This window comes from Lissotriton helveticus, chromosome 10 (genome assembly GCF_964261635.1).
Source record: "Lissotriton helveticus chromosome 10, aLisHel1.1, whole genome shotgun sequence".
Classification (NCBI taxonomy): Eukaryota; Metazoa; Chordata; class Amphibia; order Caudata; family Salamandridae; genus Lissotriton; species Lissotriton helveticus.
Genome location: NC_136071.1, coordinates 64,976,713 through 65,001,943, shown reverse-complemented (window position 1 = coordinate 65,001,943; position 25,231 = coordinate 64,976,713). Strand labels below are relative to the sequence as shown.

The following is a 25,231-nucleotide window of genomic DNA, read 5'->3' as shown; positions in this document are numbered from 1 at the left end:
TTATGTGCATATGAGATAGCCTGTATGCCATGCCATTTTGTCATAGTGACTAGTGGGGCCATGTACTCGTTGAAAAGTATAGGACTTATTGACGATCCTTGAAAGACCTTGTAGTTGACAGACTTAGTAGCAGAAGAGAAGGTGTTCACTGATACCAATTGACCTCTGCTGCTGAGAATCGATTATAGCCCTTGCATGGCAGTTACACAGACCCCTTTATATGCTAGTCACTATAGATGTGTCTGATGGGAAACTGTGTTGAATGCCTGCGGCTGATCGATGAAGACCAGTCTCACCTTGATCTACAGAAGTCTGAATGGAGGGCAGTTTTGATGCAATATCTAGGTCTAAAGCCATAGTGCGGCAGATGAAGAAAGTCAAAATACTTTAGGCAACTGATAGGTGGATATTGATAAGCATCTCCATTGTTGAAGAAGCTGCTGGATGAAAGTAGATAGGTCTAAAATGTGAGAGGGTGGCACAATCAGCAAATGAATTATTTTTCAACAGTGCTTGTACTCTGGCCTGCTTTCATACATTAGAAACCATGGCTGTGTCTAGTGATGTATTGAATACTGCATTGACGAATGGATTAATAACATCGGCAGCCACAGTTAGCATCCTGTGTGGAAATGAGATGCTGGATGAACCGGGATCACAGCTAGGAATGGCCAATGTCTGGATTCCTCTATGGAAATGTGGTTAAAATAAGGAGAGGAACGCGAGACCTTCAAAAAAGATTCCTATGACTCCTTCCACTGTGAGTTTGTGGTGTCAGCACCAGAGAATGCTTGTTGGATTTTAAAAAGTTCTCGGCAAAATTAGTGGCACTGTTATTGCATAGTTCTTCTTATTGGGGAATTTTTACATGAAAGCCTTATCATTGAGGAAGGATTTTACAATTTGAAATATTTCATGCAGAACATTTGTAGCTGCACTGATTCACATGTCTGAGCTATTTTAATAGCTTTACAAATGGAATTTACAGCTTTTATAAACCTTTTTATCCTCTGTGATATTGCTTGTTGCCATTTCCTCCCTAATAATTGACAACCTTTTTTTTACCCTCATGAGGAGGGGTGAAAATCAAGGGGCTGAGACGGACAGCTTAAGGGAATGAAATGGTTCAGCTATGGCAAGTTGACCTGTAGCGGAGGACAGTCATAAATGTATTTGTTCAACATCTTCCTCCATAGATCCCCGTAAGGAGGGTGAAGATCTCTCCAGAATTTGGTAAGATCCTGCATACTGAATTTCTTCCGGGTGCATGTTTTGTTGCTCCTAATGGTACGCAAGGTGTAGTGAGACCAAATGGATAAGCAGACCAAAGTTATATGTGGAAACACTTCCGTTCTCTTCAGATTTGAGAAAATCAAGCAAATAATGTGTTGCACAACATGAGTGGGGACAAATACCAGTTGTTGAAGATTTAAGGCAGCTAGAATTTCCAGTATGGTGTCAGCCAGGGTATTGCTTGTGCAATTGGCATATAAATTAAAATCTCCCACCAAGGAGAAGTTCAGATACTTGATGCAAAGAGTTTACAAATTCTGCTACATAGCCTGGAGGGCAGTAGACAAGAGCCCTTGACAGGGAGAAGTTATGAGAAATGTAGATGTTAAATCCCATCCCTTCCGCTTCTGCTAAAATGCTCAGTCGAAAAGGGTGCACTGATATAGGGTTCTGAAAATGATCACCAGACCTTCCCCGTTACACTCTCCTCTATCATGATGCATGATCAGTAGGTGGAGAATTCCAAAACATACTTCCTGACATAAATGGGAACATAGGGCCCTAGTCACAAAGGTATATTCAACCATAAATGTGTGTTTACTTTTTACCTTACGCATGCCTGCCAGGAATTTACAGAATGGTTCCCTGCAGTCGTAAAGCCATTTTCGAGAATAGAGATCTCCACTACAAGTTTGGAGTTTTCCGCACCAGTGAGTCCTTCTCATTGATGGTGGCCATTCCTGTGCTTACATAGATATGGTTAGTCTTCAAAGTGTGTGAACCCTGCTCTTACATTTGTTGGACATTCTTAAATTCCTATCCATACCTTTTCCAACCACAGCTACACTGTGTGTGTGTGTGTGTAAGTATTTTTTCTGCAAGTAATGTTTTTGAATTGGTGTTGTTTATCTGAATTTTTGGATGTGGTAGATGTTCTGGATGATGGGAGCAATATGAAACAGCACTGAGATCCTTTTTCTTGGACATGTACTCTGAAGTTACTGTTTGATAGATTGGACAGCAACATAGGAGAAAGTTTTTTCATCTGTATTAGTAAAATACCATATAGACCTTCTAGAATATATGACAAGTGGCTGGACGAGAAAGATTTCACTGTACCCAAAGGGGTTATGGTAGATAGTAATTATCATAGACGTTCACTGAGAGTGATCCTGGTAAGATAGATGTCCAGACTTCCTTGATGATGGAGGCAAGTGACACATAAGGTGTAGCTGGATGTGGAACTGTGTGCAGCGGTTAAGGCAAGGGTAGGCACATTCTCTGTGGGCAGCTGGGCTGTGGTAAGTAGTTGTCCGGTGTAGGGCATCAGCCTAAATGATGGCTCATTATTTATAGTGCAAGGAGAAGAATGTATACCCCAAGGCCTCCAAGGGAACAGGATACTGACTTTAAATGCTGAGTTCCTAACAAGTTGAGGTCTACTGGGAGCTAGAATTGAAGGATGGACAGGTCTGCAGAAAGCTTTTGTTGCAGTCATACTTCTCTTGTTGCAGAAGGACAAGTCCATGTTTACCAACCATACTGTTTAGGAAGTGTTTTTTTTATTTTTAGCAACACATCAGTCGGCTGCTTTAGGGACACTGGATTTTACTTACTGATAATTTCCAGCTATCTGAATAATAAAGAAAATACCACATTGATCAGCAGCTATTTTGATGCATGCCTTAGGAGGACTGCTGTTTGAAATAATGATGCTGTGCTAATGAGGAGAAGGGTGGCCACAGGGGCCAAATCATGTGATTTTCTGTGATGCCCAAATAATTGTGATGAGTTTTCCAATGCTGACCTCTTTATTGCTGATTTCCTTTCCATACATTAGTCATTCCATCTAAGTAATTGTAGTTTGTGAAAATATTGTAGCGCTCAAATTAAGGTTTGAGTTAGTGCTAAGTTATGAGAGAGTTAGTAAGGGTGTGTCTTTTATGATTTTAACTAATCGAAATAAAGAGTTTTGACTGACTGACTGATTAGTAAGGGCATTATTGCAGCGTTAGCTGCCCTTTATGCAGATAAAGTGGCAACTTTTTTTATCACCCAATTACCAAGCTGTCGCTAACAGCAGTTAGCGACAACTTCCAGGCAAGGGCGACAGGTTTGGGGCCCGCTTTGCATGGCAGCGATATTTATCGCTAATGACATCCAAAGTGTGCGTACCCAAACTGGTAACGACTGAAAGCAGTCGCTAACACAGCTATCGACTATTAGCAATACCTGTGCACGATAAAAAAAGTGCGCTAACAACGATTAGCACCAGAATTTTACACCTGGTAAAAACCTGACTTACTCCAAAGCCGTGCTCTCCACTATGGAGGTGAAAGCATCCCTTGATGCACTGCTTTAAGATCCTACTGGGGATTACCCAGAGTTCCTCTATGATTCACTCCACAAGGTTTTATCTGTTCATATCTTTTGTTTTTTCACACAAAATTCATTCTTTTGCTGCTTGTGTTCATCATTTAAACATCTTTATAGTGACCGAAATGCATTGGACTGATATAAGAACATAAACGTATATACAAGATGTTTAAATGTTCTTCTTGAAACTCCTTGCCAAGAATGCGCATGCGCAGGCTCCCGAGCATGCGCAGATGCACCTCGACACCCTTGGGTCTTCACAGTGGATCTGAGGATCCAGAATGAATCCCCTAAGGGGTCTGGTGGCATCACGGTCGACTTGCGGATCAACAGAACCCAAAATAATTATTAAAAACCAGTTATGTGCCTGCGGGGGTTTGGGCTCCTAGAGTGGGTTGGGTACAGGGCCTGGCCAGATCCCACACTCAACCCAACACCATGCATGTCGTCCCAAGGACATCCATTGCAGGGTGTTGGGTGCTTCGCCCTGTGCTGCACACGATGATGAACTTCTTACTTTATGTTAAATCAGAATTCACAGAAATAAACAGATGTTAAAGTGGCGTTGTAGTTAGGAACTGGAATAATATTTTACTTTATAATGAAAAAAGATGCTTAGAAACTTTGTGAATATCACAAACATTAAAGGGACATTATTATTAGGTTAAAATGTCAGTTAAAAATAGTGTTTTTAATTAACAAGATCACAGAAATTCACCAGTTATAGCTATCGTAACTATAAATGTGGCCCTAGAGTAACTATAACTCACGCCCTTGCCATGCACTGCTTCTACCCTCGCATATTACATCACTCATGACGTATTCAGTGACTGCATTAATAACATTCCTAATGACATCTGACATTGCATAATTGATAACAAAATTGTGAATGGTGGGGTGTGAACTATAGTTACTTTAAGACACAAGTTTACTAACTTAGACTTGCAACATAACTTAGTCCTCCATGAGACATAATTATAATAGTCCTGACAATGGTAAAGGTCATCAGAGTGGTTTGGGAGGCAATCATGATGTTGACAAAATCCATGATTAAAAGTGAACCATGAAATATTTTTCTTTTGTCTGTGTTTTTCTTCCTTGAAATTTGTGCAATTCAATAAACCAAACATGTAGGGTGAGTGTATTTGAGTGTGTGTGTGTGTGTGTGTGTGCGTGTGTGTGTGTGTGTTTGTGTGAATGAAAAAGAGCAATGCTGAGAATTCACAAACAGGCTGGTGCCAACCTAGCAGAAACCTTGACACCCGCTATTTACTTCATAATTACTTGCACAATTGTAGACTGGGGGTACACGATCAGCTGTTAGGATTGACGTTATTTTGAATGGATGGCAAAAAGTTAAGTGTTTGTGGCAAAGGAGGGAGTTTGGATAATGTAACTGTGTAATGAGGACAGACTGACGAGGAGACTAAGGAGAGTTTATGGAGTAGTTAAAGGCTTAGGAAAGCACTGACTAGGTCTCAACACAAAATCATGCAACAGTTGAATTCTGAGTATTGTAAGAGTTGATTTTGATTTAGTAAATATGTATGACTAGCATTATGAACATTTCTGATTAATGGCGAAACCCTTCCCTTTGGAATATATATTTCCTGACCTTGACACTGAAATAGGCCTCAACTCCATTTTGATTCTTCATACATCCATGAAGTGCATTTTCATTTCCCTTTTCATCGAACATAAGCAAAATGTGCACTATGTTATGGTCTGTATTGACATGCTACTCTAGAAGAACCATGGAGGAAGCCTTTTGCAACATTCAAGCCTCTTTCTGCCATAAATACTGTAGGCAATTTAGGAGACTCTAATTTGTTGTGTGTAACTAGATTGGTAAGTTACTAGGGGGGAATTAATATTCATTTAGGAAAGGTACTGAGGGAAATAGATGATGTTGTATATTTCCAAACAGTGAGTCATTTAACTTTGATTTCCTTATGCTGATTGTACGATTTCCCTTGAAAGTTGGTACATATTGGAAGTGTGCCAGTTTAGATTGCCCCGACTCTATGAGAGTAGAATTTTGGTCAGGCTGTTTTTTGCTTTGAGACTCAATTCATGTCAGACTTTACTGCATCTGATTGATTTACCATGCTTCTGATTAACCTTGATGTTGCCTTCTGTATTGCTCTTCAATTTTAAAAATAAACCTTGTGGTTTCTAAATTTTAATGGACAGCATCCTTTTTGATTTTAAGCTCATTTAATTGACTGTAATGGTTTATTTGCTGACAGAACTGTAAACTGCCCGGACACGTTGTCTCATATGTTCCTAATATTATCACCATCTCTGATCATGCCAAACGTTTTAATCTAAGATCCTTGCATATGATGGTGTCAACAATTTAACTTCCTAATCTTCACTATCTGGTTTAAAGTGTAAAAACTATATCAGTTGATATTATGTTAAATTCATTGACAAAGCAATAGGTGGGGAGTGAACTCCTTATTGACCTTCAATGCTGTCAATTACAGGTGGTGACCTAACTGCCAAAGGGTCATCATCTTTCAGGCTTTTTTAGAGTGGTCATCCCAATTTATAGCAAAGCTTTTGATTAGTGTTTTACATTTCCAGCCATAGTTTTTTTTCCTCTTTTACAGCCTTTAATGCTTTGGAAATTCACAGGGTTTAGTGTGGTTTGGGGATCCTGAGCAGCATCAGTAACAAGAAGATATAAGTGAGCCAGGTAAATAAACACTGTACAACTATCACACAGTTAATTAGCAGGAGTAGCAACTGTAAAAATGTCAGGTTGTCTTTCTTTCATGTTCTGATGGACTTGCCATTTACAACAGTTTATATAATTATATGGTGTGGTGGTATCTCCAGTTGATGGTCAGTTTCCTTTCTCAGTAACAGATAAATGAGATGCAAAGATGGAATCAAGGGTGTGCAGTCAGACTGAATGAGACAGGACACCTGCTGATGGATGCTCACAGCTTCTATCTTGCTTTAAAATAAACTAATTTTCTAATGGGTTATATAAGTTTAAGTCTGGGCCATAATGTCCATCGACTGTGTGTTGGCACAAAGTTACACAAAGCAATTTAAAGCCTTACAAGTAAATTTACTTTCCCATGCAAAAGGTATTTTGACTGGAAGAGTGCATGTTTCTGAGCACGTATAGCACTTTGCTCTACTTTACACCACTCTGCATCCAGGGGGCTTTACTTTGTTGCAATGTGGGTGGATCTGTGCATGTCTACTTCATTTTTGAAGCCTAATCTACAAAGATAGACACTCTGGGCATCGCATAAAAAACCAATGCCTCCTTGAAGCCGGTACTAACAACAAGAAATATTTAATGTTTTCAAACATTCCACACTTTGCATGTGTGATGCACTGTTCAGCACACAAACAATGTGAGGAATGTGTCAGAATTGTCTTATCATAGGATTTTGTACTGGAAGGCTACGCTTTCAGTGCACATTATAGGCTACACAGCATGCTCATTCATTTGTACTATGGTTTAAAGGTTGTCTGTGATGCTAGGCAGTATTTATAGTGCACCAGCACAGGGAATGACAGCAACAGCAGGCCATTTTTAAAAATATGGCTATGCATCGATTTCTCCCTGTTAAAAGAAACAGTGCAGCAACTTAATTTGTTGTGCTGGTTGGCCTAAAAAATTATAAATCTGCCCCCAACTGTTCAAGTTACGCAGCTTGAAAAGGATGGAGTGATTGACTGATGCAAGTTTATATGTGAGCTAAACAAATGCGGAAAAGCAAAATTTCGTTCACTAGTACACTAGTGCTCTCACCTGCCACGGTTTGAAGTTCTGAGGATCGGCACATGAATCATTGGCAAAAGGACCTTTGTGTGGTTTGCAGGAAATCAAATCATGGAGAGCTTGTGCCAAAGCATAGATGGCATTGTACGCAGTTAATGTATACTTTGCATCAAGAACTGAAGAATCAAGCCCTCGTAGACTTTCTGTCCCAGAGCAGAGTGTCGTCCGATTTAAAGCATTTCCTGGACCTTGATTCAAATCTCTCACCCAGGTGCAGCTAAAGACCTGCTCCCAAATCCTTGTCAGAAATATGTCACCTGGGTTCCTAGAAGGATGGATTCCATAGGTGAATTCTTTAAACCCAGGAATTTCTCTGTTTACCACTGCCACCCCCAATGTGCCATTCAGCATTTTCCATAATTCTCTTGGAGAAAACATAGGAGATGCCATCAAGCTTCCGACTCCAATCCACATTTTGTCAGAAGAGCCAAGCGCAGACATTTCCTTCAGTACTGGGAGAATATGAAATTCATAGGCAAAGCAGACAATCACAGTGGCGGTGGATCGAAGCAGTAACCCGATGAAACGGTCTAGGGAGGCACGGCTAGGAACTGTTGGCAGTGTCTCAAAAAACTCAACACAGATCCTCATTTTCTCTGCCTCTTCTTTCAGCATCTGACTGCCTTGAAGACAAACATCATTGTTGGAGATCAAAATTCCAATCCATGTCCATCTAAATGTGAGAAAAAGCTGAACTAATGCCAAAGAATGGATGTCAACACTGGTCACTGTTCGGAGAAATGATGGGAATTGTGTTTTGTCACTTAGAACTGAGAGTGCTGCTCCGTGACTGATCTGTTTAAGGGGAAAATATTTTGATTTAAAACTGTTCATAGTAAAAGGTTTAGATGAGATTTAATCACACAATCTATTATAAAATTCTTTGTCTAGTGTACACAGCATTGGAGATTATTGCTATCTTTTTCTTTTTCAATAATGATCATTCATTGCCTTATTACACTGTTCGTGTTACAGAGTTTGTTACACTACACACATAGCTTGGCAGGCAATATTTTGTACTCTTGCCTATTGGAGGGAATCAGGTTCTGAGGAACTTTCCCATGCAGACTGCATCAGTTTGATTCTGGATATCCGTACCAGTTAAGGGACCTGACCTGGGTTATCCACCACCATCTTGTCCCGTTCCATGAACATCATCTAAGGTAGCTGTGAAAAAGTGGATTATTAGTTGGGGTGGCTGGAAGTTCTCCACAAGAGAGTTTTGTCACTATTCCTGCAAGGTTTCGGTAATTTAAGCCTAAGCTTAACCGTGTTTCCTAGAACACAGACAGGACAGGCTTAAGTTAAGAAAGAGTTTACAGCATTTAGAATTATGAAAAAACAAAAAAGTCAAAAACACAGCACAATAACTGGAATTTATAAAAATAGAGAATATTTCAATGAGCAATACAACGAAATTCCAATAAGGGTAACTCGATATATATGAATTTGTAAAGTTTTAAATGGTTAAATGGTTCACTGACAAAATATCAACACCCTAAATATGGTGAAACAAAAATATTGTGCATTGCGGGCGCACGAGTTATAGTTAGCTGAACTAACTATAACAGGAGAATTTCTATGGTTTTGAACGAGTCAAATGTCCAACTAACTATAAAGCCCATGAAACCTATGGTTTTTTCAGTGAATTTCTAAGGTTTTTTAAATGCTAATTCCTAACTATAAAGCCCCTGAAACCTATTGTTTTTTCAGTGAATTTCTAAGCCTTTTCAAATGCTAATTCCTAACTATAACATCTCTGAAACCTATGGTTTTTTCAGTGAATTTCAAAGGTTTTTTAAATGCTACTTTCTAACTATGCCTACAGAGGTAAGACATGAGAAGAAAGCAATGCAGAAAGAAGCAACAGAAGTCCTCAAATGTGAAGAAAAGTGCAGGAAGAAGCAAGATATGTGCAGAAAGAACCAACAGAGGAGCAGAAAGAGGCCTTGTTACCAAATCATCCTGTGTCCACAACTTTTTCAGACAGTTACTGGTGTTAACTGACTCTGACTAACCAGACCTAGAGCCAGTGGTATGCTAAAAGGCACTTAGAATACAGTGATAACACCTACATACACTAGGGAACTCTATGCCTTGGGGTACCCCCGTGATTAGCATGACCTCCTCTGTAAGCCCCTGGTATATATTAGGGCAGGGGTCTTAAAACTACCTCTTAAGATGCGCCACGAGTGCGTTTGCACACTAGAGAAGGGGGAGCCTGAGCTGACATGTGTACAAACACGCCCTGTTTGAATTTTAAGTTGGGGGATAAAGTCCCCTTGAAACCTGAGGGTCCTTGGGGGCCAAATAACCCACCAGGTATGTCCAGTAAGTGCCACAGAGTTGCATTGCAGAGAGGTGCAAAATGGGGCATGGCCTCGGACCACCTATATGCAATGCAGCTCTGTGGTGCTTACTGGAGGTACATGGTGGGCTAGTTGGACCCAGGAACTCTCAGGATTAAAGAGGACTTAATTCCCAAATTAAAACACACCACAGGGCATGCTTGCACCCGTCACCTCAGGCCCGTCCCCACCCTTCACCACTGTGTAAACACGCCCTGTGGCCATTTTAATTTGGGAGATTAAGTCCCCCTGAATCCTGAGGGTCCCTAGGGTCCAAGTAGCCCACTAGGTACCTCGAGTAAGCACCACAGAGGTGCGTCGCAGTGAGGTGTAAAAAGGGTTGTGGCCTCTGAACACATCTCTGCAACACAGCTCCCTGGCGCATACTCGCGCTTCATTTTTTTTTTCCGCCCGGATCTACTGATATATATATATACAACAACATGACTCGGAGCAAGGAGCCTCTAACCCTACAGGGCGGCCTCTAACAAAGGGCACGGCGCAGCCCATCAATTTAACTTCCGTAACATACCACACAGGGGCCCAATACCGGAGATGAAGGCTTTATTTCCACAGGCACAGAATACGAAATGATCCGAAGCTGAATAACTTTGCAGTGATTTGTTCATAATGTTGTTTCCAGGTAAACTGCTATTTTGATTTATCTTGGTTGCCTTCAGTTTTCAGGGCACATTCACTTGATAAAGATCGGGACATTATGTAATTATTAAAAAGTGAAAGCCAATGAATATCGTAAACAGTTTTTTTAATCATACTAATGTGTTTAAATGCAGAGTTTGTAATTGGAACTACTAGTCTGTCTTCTGATACACTGCTGTAGTAGTTTTCAACAAGTGACACGCCGTTCGTGGCATTTAAAATGGCTGAAAACTTTATTGTAACTGTTGGTGAACAAGCCTGCAGGACAGGCGAAACGGGTCCAGCAGCTGACGATTAAATTAATATTTCATTAAGACACAGCATCGTCATCTTTTACTTTTGGCAGAAGGAGATTTTTTAAAATTTGTTACGGATGAAGCTTGGATGATCCAGGTAGGCTATATGCAAATCAGTCTTGATCCTGTGCCTCATGGGAACAGTCCAGCCCGAACTGCCAAGACAGGTCTTCCCTGTATTGGAAAAAAGCATCCTGCAACCGGTTTTGGGGTAACACCCCTCATTGGCCAGGCTTGCTTGAATCCAGAGGCAAAGTGCGCAATGGACCCACGTCCCGGCATACCCTGCCAACTTAGGGTGAACAAAGCAAACACAAGGGAATGATGGACGGAGCACTGAAACTTTTCAGACACTCAGCCCCAGTCACAGATCTGGGTTGAATCCATCATCCTTTGTTATCTCACTTCACCACCCTTGTGAAGACCCAGCCACCTGCAAATCAGTCGACCCCGTGCCTCATGGAAACAGTCCAACCTGAACAGCCAAGCCAGGTCTTCCCTGGACTCGAAACAAGCATCTTGGAACCGGTTTTGGGGCTAAGTCCCCTCATTAACCACGCTAGCTTGAATCCATTGGCAAAGTGAGCACTAGAGCACATTCACCTTAATGACGCATATGTGTGGTTTAGGCAACTGTGTTGTTCGGGCATGCATGATTAGGCTTGCGGGCTTCCGGAATGCGTGGTTCTTGCAGCGTAGTTCCATATGTTTCTCCTGCCGGAGTCATAATCAGGCCCTTAGTGTTTATCTATATAAATAAAAATGTAACTGTTCGTTTGTTCAAAATCTCAAATCTCAGAAAGTTCTTCACCGATTGCTTTGAAATTTTGAGACAGTGTTGCATTCGAATACGCGCGTGTGTTTATATACACAACGTTGGATTTGAATACACGTGTGTCGAATACGCACGTGTTTTTAATCGAAAGCACAAACAGACACATAAAAATGTCAATGTGCGTTTGATAAAAATCTTAAATCTACGAAAGTTCTTCACCGATTAATTTGAAATTTTGACACAACCTTGAATTCGAATAAGTGCGTCTTTATATATACACAACGTTTGATTTGAATATGCGCATGTCAAATACGCGCTTGTTTTTAATCTAAAGGACGAACAGACCCTATTACAACACCTACAATAGACGCATAGAGACAATAGTCTACATATATTAGGATGGACAGTTGGTGTCAGGATGGCAGACAGGGAAGTGGGTGGAGGGAGGGGGAGGAGTTGGCTTACTTTGCAACCCGAGCAGACCCTATTGATTTGGTTGCTGTGCAGCAAATACAAGGGACGCATATAGACAATAGTCTACATATATTAGATTGGACAATTGGTGTCAGGATGGCAGACCGGGAAGTGGGAGGAGGGAGGGGGGAGGAGTTGGTTCACTTTGCAACATTAAGAAAGGACGCATAGAGACAATAGTCTAAACAGATTAGGCTGGACAGTTGATGTCTGGATGGCAGACTGGGAATTGGGTGGAGGGAGGGGGAGGAGTTGGTTCACTTTGCAACATTAGCGCATCAGACCGGGAAGTGGGTGGAGGGAGGGGGAGGAGTTGGTTCACTTGGCAACATTAAGAAAGGACGCATAGAAACAATAGTCTACATATTTTAGGATGGACAGTTGGTGTCAGGATGGCAGACCAGGAATTGGGTGGAGGGAGAGGGAGGAGTTGGTTCACTTTGCAACATTAGCGTGTGTTTATATATACACAACGTTGGATTTGAATACGCGCGTGTCCAATACGCGCGTGTTTTTAATCGAAAGGCCAAACAGACCCTATTGATTTGATTGCTGCGCAACAAATACAAGGGACGCATATAGACAATAGTCTACATTTATTAGGATGGACAGTTGGTGTCAGGATGGCAGACCGGGAAGTGAGTGGAGGGAGGGGGAAGGAGTTGGTTCACTTTGCAACCCAAACAGACCCTATCGATTTGGTTGCTGTGCAACAAATACAAGGGATGCGTATAGACATTAGTCTACATACATCAGGATGGACAAAAACATATTGTATACCCACAAGCATCGTGAAATTAAACATAATAGAAACGAGCGCTTACTCTTTTCTTTCTCTTCCATTTAACCAGACTGAGCCACAGCAACACGTGGCCAGGTACAGCTACTAATTAAAATAAATTATTATTATTAATAATTAATAAATATATGTTTTAATTACTGTTTACTACTTTTTGTATATATTTTTGCTTTATGCTTGTGAGTTATGTAATGTTTTGGATAATTTTAAAATGTAACATTATTTTTAATTGTTATATAAATTTTAAAATTAATATCATTTTTAATGCATACAATTTGATATACTTACTCATTTAATTACAATATTGTGGTCTTCTATATTTGTGTTGTCAATTTATTTGGCTTCCATACAAAGAAGGTAAAGTCAATATTTATGTCTGTTTTGTTTTTGTAACTGATATTTTTGTCGCCAATATTTTTGTCACTGATATTTCAACATACAAACCACTGAATGTCACATAGCAGTAGAAACAACCTTTTTACTTGAATATCGATGGCTTACGACTTTCAGTGTTTCTGTGATATTTAACAGCCTAACAAAATGTTTGTGCCAAAAAATCAATTAGCACAGATTTCATTATAGACCAGACATTGGAATCAAAGGCCAGACTATATCCTGTTCATACTCAACACACACACATCTGAGGGTTACTGAAAAATACAAAGGTATGACAGGCTACATTAGGGTGCAAATAAGTGCCCCATACATGTGCCCTATGTGCAAACCTATCACTGAATGTACAATAGACAGGTGTGCTGACGGAACTTAGGGGGTCCCGCCATCCTGTCGGGGATTGGGACCGCCCGCCAAAAGGGAGGGGGTCCCATGGGGGTATTAGGATGTGCCCGCCACAGTGGTGGGCACATCCTGTATTTTTAGCATTTTGGCGGGCGGTGCTCTCTGCACCGCTCGCCACAATGCTAAAAATGCATTTCAGCATTTGCATGTACAAAGCGGCAGGCACCGTGCGGTGCCTGCCGCTTTGTAAATGCAAATGAAGGGGGGTACCACAGGGGGCCCCCAGAGTGAAGACTGCATGCCTTTCCGTGGCGGAAATGCATTGTTAAATGCCCATTGTAATATGGCTGGCGGTGTCTGATAGACACCGCCACCATATTATTCCTTTTCCGCCCAGGCTGCGAGGCGACCGGGCGGAAAAGCAGCAGACGGTCTTTTCGTTAGCCGAGGTCCCCCCCCCCCGCCATACTAATATGGCGGGGGAAAAACGAGTGAGGATGCCGGCGGATTGCCCCCGCCAGGCTGGCAATTTGCCCGACATCATAATGGGCCCCTTAGTGTGCAGCACCACTGGTCAATGTGTCGGGGTTTTTGAAGAAGGTGATTCAGCTAACTTGATCTAATGAACACGGGATCCCACCATGTGGTGGAGTACTCTTTCCACCAAACTGATGGTCTGCCTATTCTATTTAGAGTTAGGCAGATGATCATGTTTCTGATGGTTGTGCCCACTCTGGCTCTGCAGGTAAAAACCTTACACTGATGACCAAGTGGATTTAGGGTCCCCCATGTAAATACATCACTCTATCCACACTATTCAGAGCAGATAGTCTACTCTTCTTGTTTTAACTCTTTTTGGGCCAACCCAAAAAACCTAGGGGTTCCGGTGAGAAAAAATTGTCAAAGCTTGTGAGGAAATGTATCATAAATAAATATAAACTTTTCTTTGCCCCTTACTGCAAGCGGTGATGTGTTGTGAAAATGTTAATAAACTGTAGGCCAGTTGACTTCCAGCATATGGCTACGCTTCTACTTTCTTAAAAGAAAGAATTGGAGTTCTTGGCAGATTAGCCCAAATCCTTGGATTGTCACTCAGAACTCTAAGGTGGAAATCATCTCTTCCAGAGACTATTATTCCACCCAAATGTTTAGATTTAGGAAGAAGTAGAATTGAGGAACACAAACTAATACCGAGAGAGAACTTCACTGTTCTTTCAAAAGTTCCTGTTTTAATGGAACCATGCTCAAAAAATATATTTTCATGATAAAGACAGAATTTTGTAATGGGTGATTTGTTTACCACGTTATTGTCTGAAAGAGTTTCTTAGGTTCGTAGATCACCGAAGCTCTGTTAAATGCACCCAATTAATAAGTTGGTGCCAATGTTGGACAGTCTTCTTCTCCTCACTGCACACCACCTGACTTGGTATGGGAGATGCAGGGAAAACACGATATGCTACTGACTAATGCAGGAATCAGATTTGTACACAGTGCCATGTGCCCTCCAGATCCATCACGCCCCAATGGGCATACAACCGCCCAGATGGACTGCACAGTGTGGGGTGACATGACCCTCAACTGAAATACAATACATGAGCTGTGCATTGTACACCTTGAAAGGGACAACAAGAGGGTATGATTGAATGGTTTACCCATTATTGTTTCCTGATGGCTGCTTCCAGTCACACTTCACAGTTGGGCAGCAGACCAGCAAATCACATGGTGCCACTTTGTGAAACACAATATCAAACCCCTTAACACAGTCTGCCAGTAAACAGCTGCTATCATATAGTGGCACAAAAGATGAACTGGAAACAATTGCAGAGTGGGCTGCAAGCTTGTGCTTCTAGGCCCTGCACAGCCGATGGGCATGTGGGTTGTGAAATGTGGCTGTGCCCAAGCTTTGAAGCTTGGGTGGGCAGTAGTGCCTGCGGCTGTGCCTGGCTCTAATGACGGCCCCATCAAAGTCCCAACACCTCCTCGCGCAAGGTGATGTTTTATCAAATGTCGGCAAGTCTGAGACAGAGGTAAATATGTCCGGCAAGGCAGAGCATGCACAAGCAAAGCATCAGTGTGGAATGACTCGTCAAAATGAGGACTGCACAAGACTGTTGACATGTGATGTTGATACACTGACAACATGTAATGGTCTAACATACATGATGCCTGTTGAGGTAGTCAGGAAATACATTATTAATTCCATATCTAAGACAAGCAAAATTACTATTGGGACTGCTATCTGAAGCACTATTCATTGATTTCTTGTTCTCGTAAAATACGAGCCAATGGCGTTCACTGGCAACCACCAACACAAATAAAGAAACAGTTTAAAGTTCAACATTAACAAAACAAAATGTCCTTATTGGTAGTGGAGGCCTGTATGCTTAGTCCCCTCTGCTTGCAATCTGGGGTTTAATATTGATCTTGTTTTTACTATCTCTCCGCTACAGTCAATTCAACCTGCTTTTTTAACATAGAGTTCCTTATAAAAGGTCCTTCCTTTCAGTCCAGGCCAGAATCATTGTGGTGATTTTGGTCATTCTTGAGTGTTAATCTTGATTACGGATATGGCCTTTACCTTGGTCTTCCCACTGCCTTTTGCAGCTCATTCAACTAATTCAGTTCTCTTTTCCACACATGCTCTTAAGAGTACCATGCTGTATGCCAGTTTCTAATAATCTGTCCCATGGTCAGGTGTTTAACATTCAGGAGCTGATAGGTTTGCCTCAACGCTACTGTTCAATTCTACCTCTGTCTGTCACCTGAAGATAGAGAGTTTGGCACAATAGGCAAAGGTAGCTATTCATTTTCATTCCTCCTGGCATAGTAGAACTCAATTCCCTGCGCACTTTACAACTCTTTTCAGGTCAAAATCACTTTATTTGATTATTTTTAAAATCATAAAAGTATGCTATACAAATACATTGGGATATCAAGAACAGTAACTGATTAAAAAGCAGTTTAGAAATTAAAAACAATAAATATTCAATATGTGCACAATGTTCAGTGGCAGTCAGAGGAGATTAATAGCTAAAACTTTACAAAGACCTATAAAATGGTAATTTTAGGAGTTCTTTCTTTTAATACAAACAAATCAATCATGACATCTATCACTGATCAACATTTACATAGTCTAAAGCAGAGATCGACCGAAGTCTATTCTGTCTGGAGAGAATAGAGGTAGTCAAAAAGTTGGCTACCCCGAACATGACTAGTGGAGACTCCATAAGTTGCAGATACAGCAAGGCAGGTTTTATCTGCTTAAACCCTTTATTCCTTAGTATTGGCTTCATACATTTTTCCCTGCCAGTCTTAAAAAAGGGGCAAAAAACACAAAATGCAGTAAATCCTGGTCAGAGAAATCGTCACATTTACATGGTGCATTCTCATGAGGCTTGCACCACTTATCATAAGTGCCCAGCAGAAAATGCACCTGATTAAAGCGGAATTTTGTAAGAAGCCACCGATGGAATGGTTTAGTAACAATCGTCAAATATGATTGTATAGAGATTGACGTGATCAACATATAATGTGACCTTACAGTTGGCTTCATAATTTCACACGCTTCCCTTTCCGATTCTCGTTTTTTTGTGAAGTGTGTTTTTACCCATTTAATATCTTCTCTTGTCAGGTTTTCAGGGTTAGTGTACAGTTCAGGTCGGCCCAGATAACCTGCTGTAGATTTAATAAATGCCATCCACCGTATTTCCACCACTTTGTCCCGCCCCATACAGTCCCTAATGATTTTATGATTTAGAGATAGATTGGGATTTAGCCATGTTCTGATCCATGACAAAAGTGGGGCCATAGACAGGGTATCTTCGATATACCCCAACCCTAGTTCTATGTGGACTGCAAACGCTGGTGTAGATTGGGGGAGACCCATAAGGGATCGCAGGAATCTATTTTCCTCTCTCTGTATCAGGGCAGAGTCTTTGTAGCCCCATATCGAGGCCCCATACCTTGCAATGGCTATGGTTTTGGCTCTATAGATGGTCAATATAGCCTCAGCTGGTTTCCCACCCAATCGCTTTGCAAAACCCATAATAGCAGCCGACTTTACAACTCTGTTAACCAACCAGAAAACGTGTCAAAAACACAATAAGTGTCCCCTGCTTGAGTCACATCAGTTACGTCTAGCAACAGGATTCCAAAACTGTTGTTTTTATACTTTACAAAACGCCCAAAAATAAAATAAAATGAATCTAATAAAATATAATAAAAAATTATGCATATAAGTCGAGCTGCTGTAAGAGGCAGTTTATCATGGAATCCAAACAAGTTTACTATTAATTCTGAACATTTCAGAGCAAGCTTGCTTTTAGATGTTTTCTAAGATAAAAGTATGGTGTGAGCTCAGTGAGTAAAGAGCACCAGCAGAAAGTAGAAATGGAATGTAGTAAAATAAAACCATTATTTAAATTCTGGTGGAACATGGCAGTACTCTCTCCACTCCCCTTAACCAAGGTTTCATTTCCTGCCTCCCATCCAATTTCAAGGCAGGGGAGAATGTGGGGATCGCATCATCCAGATGGTGGCATTGCTGCCTTTCCTCAGGCCAGCGTTCCTCCAAAGACTGCCAAGAAGGAGTGCTCAAATTTGGCATTGCCGTAGCAGAGGCAGGATGGTGGTGATGTGGTGGTGGAGCCCAACAGCTTGAAGTTGCCACTTGATACCCCTCTTCCCCAGGCTAAGGGAACACCTGTGGATTCCCTAAGTAACAAGGAGAATGAGACAGCTTCAATCTCTCCTGCAGCCTAATGTACCATGGTAATCCCTCTGCTTACTTCCTAGGCATGCACAAGCATTTACAACTGGAAGACAATCCCAGGAATTTCCTGTTACCACAAGGAGATAATAGAGACAGATACAATACCAGTGTTTAATGTCCTTAATAGAACATGCATATCATATATCAAATTCACCAGGTTGTCTTATTTATTTACCATATCAGGTATATGCTACTGGTATGCCTGGAAATAGAAGTAATCCACACAGGTTAAGCCATGGAAAAGAATGTTCATTCTTTGGGGTTTACAAATCACCGAAGGGACTGCTATTAGCAGCTCTCTTACAGAAGATGGCTGGAAGAGATATTGGGCATTTAGGGGGCAGGGGACCTACCCTAACTCAAACATGTCAGAGATACTTTGCGCTGTATGGGTAAAGATAGGCTCTGGGATGATCGTGGGTAAGCCTACATGCAAATCGCTAACCTGGAACTTAATATTAGCTTTAAAAACTATAAACTAAGTAGTCTTCTTTCAACCCCAACTTTGGTTGCACCGGCAAATTGTTTTTATAATACGCAGTGTCCAATATAAAATTGAAGAATTAATGGATGAGATGGAGCCCGACCTAGCTAGGAACCTCTACATCTGATTGAGACATGGGTCACTCCATCTGTGCTCATTCATCCATAAATTGGCATTGCCTAATAACTCAAAGGAGCAGGACTGTCCGACTTGTGGCTTGGCTGACAAAAACTATGGTGCATGCTCAGAGTATTATACGGTAAGGTCAAAATGGATAATTACCATCTGCAGGAACTTGAAGATAGCTCAGTAACTAGAAACACATCTGGGAAAGATGCAATTTCTGCTACCAGGGAGGTCTTATTGTCAGCGGTGTCCCTCTCCCCTAACATGTCAGAGCAAGTTGGTGCAAATGCACAGAAAACGTGCAGTTGTACACACATGAATGACACATGTGGGGCATGCGTTGTACACTATGTACCCCATCTCTGCATTATGGCAATATGTGTACGAGGACCTGGTCTGGCAGTTTAGGCTGGGCTGAGCCCATGATGAACAGCATCAAGTGTGATTTGAATACAGATAGGCCCAAACTGGAACGGCGTGGTGAACCAAAAAACGGATCTCTGTACTAGAGGTGGATGTTTGATATTGTTCAGCATTCCATCCATCAATTGCTCTTTTTGCAAAATCCAACCTTCTTGCAGCTCTTCTCGCAGCTCTTCTCAAATTGGCAAACCTCTGCCATTCTGAGTCAAGCTGTCTAAATGACAGGGTGGGGGTGGAGTAACCAAACTGGGCTTCAAAGAGGGAATGGCAGCTGGACACCCTGCAGTGGACCTTTAAGTACTTGGCCAGATGCATTGTGGGAAAAATAGTCCAAACATCCTAAAGACCATCACAGAGCTTCTAGACCCTTGGACTTGTGCTTTGAACACTTTTAACCCACAAATTAACCTTCTGGAAAAGTTCCAGAGATTTGGAGCTCCTTTTAGAAAAAAGCTCCATAAGGTGACAGGAGTCAAGACACTGACGTCAAACCAAGACCCGGCCTGTATTTCCGGTTTGTCTAGCTAAAGGCTCCAGAGCGCAAGACTTCCAGGATTTCTCAGAGGCCTTTCGCTGAACCAAGCAGCTGAAAATGCCACCGAAAAATTACTAAGGTAAAAACTTGACCGAGGCCTCCTACTCAGTGTATCCGACCCCACTCCATTGCGGTTAGGATCAAACTTTGACTTTGTCCTGGTTAAGCGTGACCAAACTTCTCAAAGTGGCGCTTTTGCCTTTCAGACATTAGAAAGTGTTTATGTTTTAAAAATTCATCTCTCCTGTTCCCCCCTTTGGTTTTTGTCATTTTGACATCATTGGTGTTGGGCTTTCATTGTGTGTTGTGTCTCACTTATTTATTGTATTGGTATTTGTAAATGCTATACACACCTGTCTCCTAAGTTAAGCCTGCCTGCTTGCAGCCAGTTACCAAGGGTTGAGCAAGGAAATAATTTACTGAGGCCTTGAACGGACCTTATATTGCGATTGTGGCCTTATTACTATTGACTGACATCAATTAAGCCATCTGTCAAAGGTTTCCGCTAGTAGAGGCAGAGGAAGAGAAACTCTCTGGAAAAAAGCAGCACACTCAACTATAAATAGAGGGGGGAACAGAAAGACTCGAAGACAGGTACCCAGCCACATTTGAGGCAGAGTACCCTGTACCACCAAACTCTAACTAAGACCCTTCATGACCGATTTAGAGCATTGCAGATGGGATACACTGTCACAAACAATATGGATCCACCCTACTACAAGTGAATTGTGTCCTATTTCACTTGTAATAAAGTGGAAGGGCTAACCATCATGTTTGGGATGGAGAATCCCATCACCCTGTCTTGAAATCAGGCGGCCCTTAGTCACAAAATACACTGTTTTTTCTAATTGCCAGCCAATGTGAAATATCTAGACCTAATTCAACAGTATTTTCCAGCCATCTGCAACTTTGCTTTTTTTTAGGATGAACTATTATTTCTCAAACGTTTTCGGAGTACCTGATCTGACTGATATCCGCCATATTTGCTAAAACTTATTTTCTGTTGATACGTTTTGTTTGTTTATGTAACACCACACTCTGCACATAAGCACATCAGACATATCTGTACCAAGAAAGTTATCCCCTGAAGCTATTATTTGATATCAGCCTCAAATTTGCATGTTCATGTTTGTGTTTGTAAAATTGGCCCATCTGAGGAATATCCCCAAATGTGTTCTATTTCACATAGTTATATATGCCAATTTTATTAAATTAAATGTTTGCCTCATACCTGAGGGGTGTTGTTGACCCCTAGACCTCTGGCCATGGATACAGTTGAAACATCAGAACTTTTAGACCAGCATTATATTTCTACAATCTCCAGTTCACCTTTCCTTTAGGATGATCTAGTATTTCACAAAAAGTTTCAGATTTGCTGAAATGACTGATCATCTACCATATTTGCTAACACATCTTATCTGTTGAAACCTTTAGTGTGTGTACACCCGACCCTACATGAGTGCATCACTGTATCTGTACCAAGATAATTGGCCCTGAAATTAGACTCTCTTACAGGATGGCAGTTCCATGGCAGAGAAATGGATACACTTACCATATGCTAAAAGCGGGTGCCAAGTATTTGATATTGGGCTCAGATTTGTATGTTCATGTTTGTGTTGGCATACCTGGCACATCAGAGTAATAGCCCTAAATAAACTTCGTTTCTCATGGGTATTTATGCCTATTATATTAAATTAAAGATTTGTCACATACCTGAGGGATGCTGCTGACCCCTAGGACTCTGGCCATGGACACAGCTGCTGTGGAGCGACTGTCTCCAATAAATCCAACCATCTTGGGTTTTGAGCAACAGATGAAGTTTGGAGTGGTCTTATTTCTGCCTGAGAGTAGGTGCAGCGCCACTGCAATAGGTCCAGAATCTGAACTACAAGAGTCAAAAATCTTGAATCCCAACGTTGTTTTGGGCAAAAGCTCTTCATTTTGATTGATTTCATTGGTGGCAAAGACCATGGCCAGGATAGCAATGTAGGAGTCAATAGAAGGACTGAAGATACAGCAGGAAAGCAAAGAAATGTATTGAATTGACATCATGGTTAAAACTAGGCATCTAAGAATGAATTTACTGCAGTAACTATCTTTACAAAATGACAAGTGACCAAATAGTGTATTTAACATTAAAATGAGTACTAATTTATGCCATGGGTTACAATAATAGCAGTGGTATTATTCTGTCATACAATATATTCTTTTACATACTACATGTGCAATATTGGTGCATATATTGATTATTCTCTGGTACAACAATGCTTGCGCTGAAGAATGAGCTGCGCATCCAGGCACAAAAGAATTAGAAGTCAAACTCAGAATGGTTTGTGACAGTGTATACTACTTGCCCCAATGCTCTATCACCTCTAAGAATCAGATCTCATACAAAGCATACAGGAGGCAAAGTCATTGAGGGCTAAGTGAATGCTAAACTGTTAATATCCAGTGCTTAATTTGTAAAAGAACAACTGCCCGTGAGCAAAGTTTTATTTCTTTCTTGTGTATTTTTCTCTCTCTTGCTCTGAATCAAGGTCTGATGAGTAAAGATAAGCAGTATTCTCCAACTATTATTATTACTGGGCCTCTATATGCAACCAATGGTTCAAATTAAGCACTGATAGTATACAGTATTTGAAATATACTACCAGGCAAGGCACAGAAACAGTTACTAGAGCCAATGAATAGCAGGAATTGGTCTTGATTCCTGAATATTCAAAAGAGAAAGAAAAGAAAGTAAAAAAACAGTGTAGCTGCTGGTTTGGAGGTCCTGAGATTCTGACACGTGTGCAATGCATAACCCTAATATTGAATGCATTTTCAGGTTTGCTCTGCCTGTTTTTTTTTAATAGGATGTGGGTATGTGAGCATGTGCTCTGAAACAGTGCTTACATTTTAAGAGAATGTAGCTCATAAACTTTAAGACATAATTATCTATGTTGGTTTTAGAAATGGTTCTTGGTATGATATACAATCTCACCAATCTCTGACATTTGTTGCGATTTCACTGGATTTGTGAATTTTTATAAGTCCAAGTATGAGGTACTATGGCTACTAGCAGCCTGTTCGATCTAAGTGCTATGTGTAGTGTATGCGCATTATATGTTCGCCACATTTTTTAAAATTTCTTTGCAAATGTCTTATTTGAAAACTATTCGATGTACAAAAAGCCACTGTTAGACCTGTCAGCCTTTTAATTTACTTGTAAGTTCCTAGTAAAGTGGTACTACATGTGCACAGGGCCTGCAATTTAAACACTACGGGCCAGATTCACAGAACTAACTTAAGACAAATTCCTAAACTTGCTACTTTTGGTATTCACAGAAGGCAATTAGTAGTCTTAATTTAGGATGCTGTCTTAAATTAGGGTTTTGTCTTAAGCTAGGATTTTGTCCTAAATTTGGATTTTGTCTTAAATTAGGATTTTATCCTAAATTAGGATTTTGTCTTAAATTAGGATTTTGTCTTAAATTAGGATTTGGTCTTAAATTAGGATTTTGTCTTACATTACATTTATGACAAACTTAAGTTAAACTGGGCCACATGACTACGTTTAGCTGTTGGTCTTTGTTTATTGCTCCCAGACAGTGAAAAAAGGGCAATATGTGCTGGCAAAATGGGCCAACTCTGACTTTATGAGGGAGAGAAGCTGTCTTCTACCGCACTTACACATCACAAAGGCTCTGCCTGGGCACACTCACAAAGAGTTTGAAACTAGCCTTTTGTTACGTCAGACAGGCTGGGGCCAGGGCAGGGAGGCAGATTATTCAAAACACCTCTAGGGGTGGAAACCTCCAGAAATGTCTACTTCAAAGCTGGCACCATGTATAAATATTGGGCTCTTCAGTACACCTCTTAACCTGAGGTGTACAAGGGGAGTAGTATTAAGATAATAAGGGGAGACATCAATGGAGTGGAGAAGTGTGGCTCACTGGTTAGAGCAGCAGACTCTGAAGCAGAGATGAGGCCCGGGACCAGGGTTCAAGTCCTGACGCGGCAGGGTCTTGAGCTCAATGTCTGCGGACTTGATAATTCTCGCCTCAGTGCCTACTCTAATCATGGGTCCCACGCTGCAACTCTGGGCAATAGCTTGCTTAATCTCCACAACGGCCCCTACAACACTGGGATGCCTGGCTTCATCTTGGGGGTGCCCAGGAGGGGCATCTCACATGGAGAGCCAGGAAGGGTTCCACAGCGTTATACAGCGCCGGGACGCCCCGTTGGGGCAGCTGTGCGCTTTACAAAATACACTACATCCATGGGTGGGGTAGTGGGATAAGATGGTGTTATTATATTTAATATATGTTTTGAATAATGCATGTTTTTTGCATTGGATTTGAGGACGACTGAAGAGACCTTTATTTTGTCAACCCATATGGCTTTGAGATAATAAAAAAAGAAGGAAAACTTTATTGCCATATCTCTTCCATAGTAAAGGCATGTAACAATATAGCGGCTGATATTTTTATTCCTTTTCTTATATATGTTTTGCAGGGCAGTTTATGTATGCACCACTAGGTGCCTGTCCACTATGGGAAAACCATTGCTCTCTGCTCACAATGTGGCTCTGCTTGGCATTCGAAATGTTAAAATCACAAAGGCTTGCTTTCAGTCTGTGCATAGATTGTGGGATGAATTTATGCTGCTCCTTAGAAAGCCTCCTGCTAGCTTGATTTGAGAGAGAATCTGAAGTATGTTCCATTCTATTTTAGGAATTCATTATTTTTAGTGTTTGTCTGTTTCAGATCAGTCAACCATTAAGGTTGTGTTCCTTAATCAGGTGAATCTGTAAACTGGTATTCTGATCTTTTACAGTATATCTCATATATAATATTTAAGTGAGTTCTACAGCACTCCAGGACCAGCAATTGTTTAGTACATATATTATCATTAGTAGAACATTAAATAAAATGAATAGAATACCTCTGGCAGCGTCTGGGAGCTGGGATGTCCTGGAACTGTAAATTGGAAGCCGGAAAAAAGCTTTCCACAAGAAAAGGTGCAATACCCCCAAAGATGAAATCTCCTTCCATGGTGTACGCCGCCATGTTGAGGCTGGAAAGTGCACAGCATGATCTAAGGGGCTCCAGAGCAGATGTCTTTTCTAGGCACAAGTTAAGCAGCAGAATCATGTATATCAGCAACATGTTGGATTGTCTGTAATTATGCAGCAACAATGGCTCTAGAAATGGAAACAGATAGCAGATTCATTTGAGTTTGGTTTTATTTATTTTGTGTGATTTTCACTGGACCGGCACAAAGGGTCAGATACTTTCCTGGTAAAGTGGCCAGTGAGTCCAGATAAACTCCGTATGCAATGCTATTATACTATATTTAGAACAAACATTATGTCTGAGAAGTTCTCTAAATCGGGAAATCTAG

At 41.1% G+C, this 25,231-nt stretch overlaps 1 protein-coding gene across 1 annotated transcript in view; it reads right to left on the bottom strand.

Annotated features, from left to right (window-relative positions):
* Positions 1 to 24,897, bottom strand: part of LOC144783918 (extracellular calcium-sensing receptor-like) — a 92,428-nt gene extending 67,531 nt beyond the window's left edge. Inside the window, exons 1-3 of the mRNA XM_078662654.1 lie at positions 24,773 to 24,897; positions 21,560 to 21,851; positions 7,388 to 8,212 (exon numbers count right to left, since the gene is read on the bottom strand). Of these exons, the coding sequence (XP_078518780.1) occupies positions 7,388 to 8,212; positions 21,560 to 21,851; positions 24,773 to 24,897 (1,242 nt within the window). The remainder of the gene's footprint in view (positions 1 to 7,387; positions 8,213 to 21,559; positions 21,852 to 24,772) is intronic.
* Between the last annotated feature and the right edge of the window lie 334 nt (positions 24,898 to 25,231).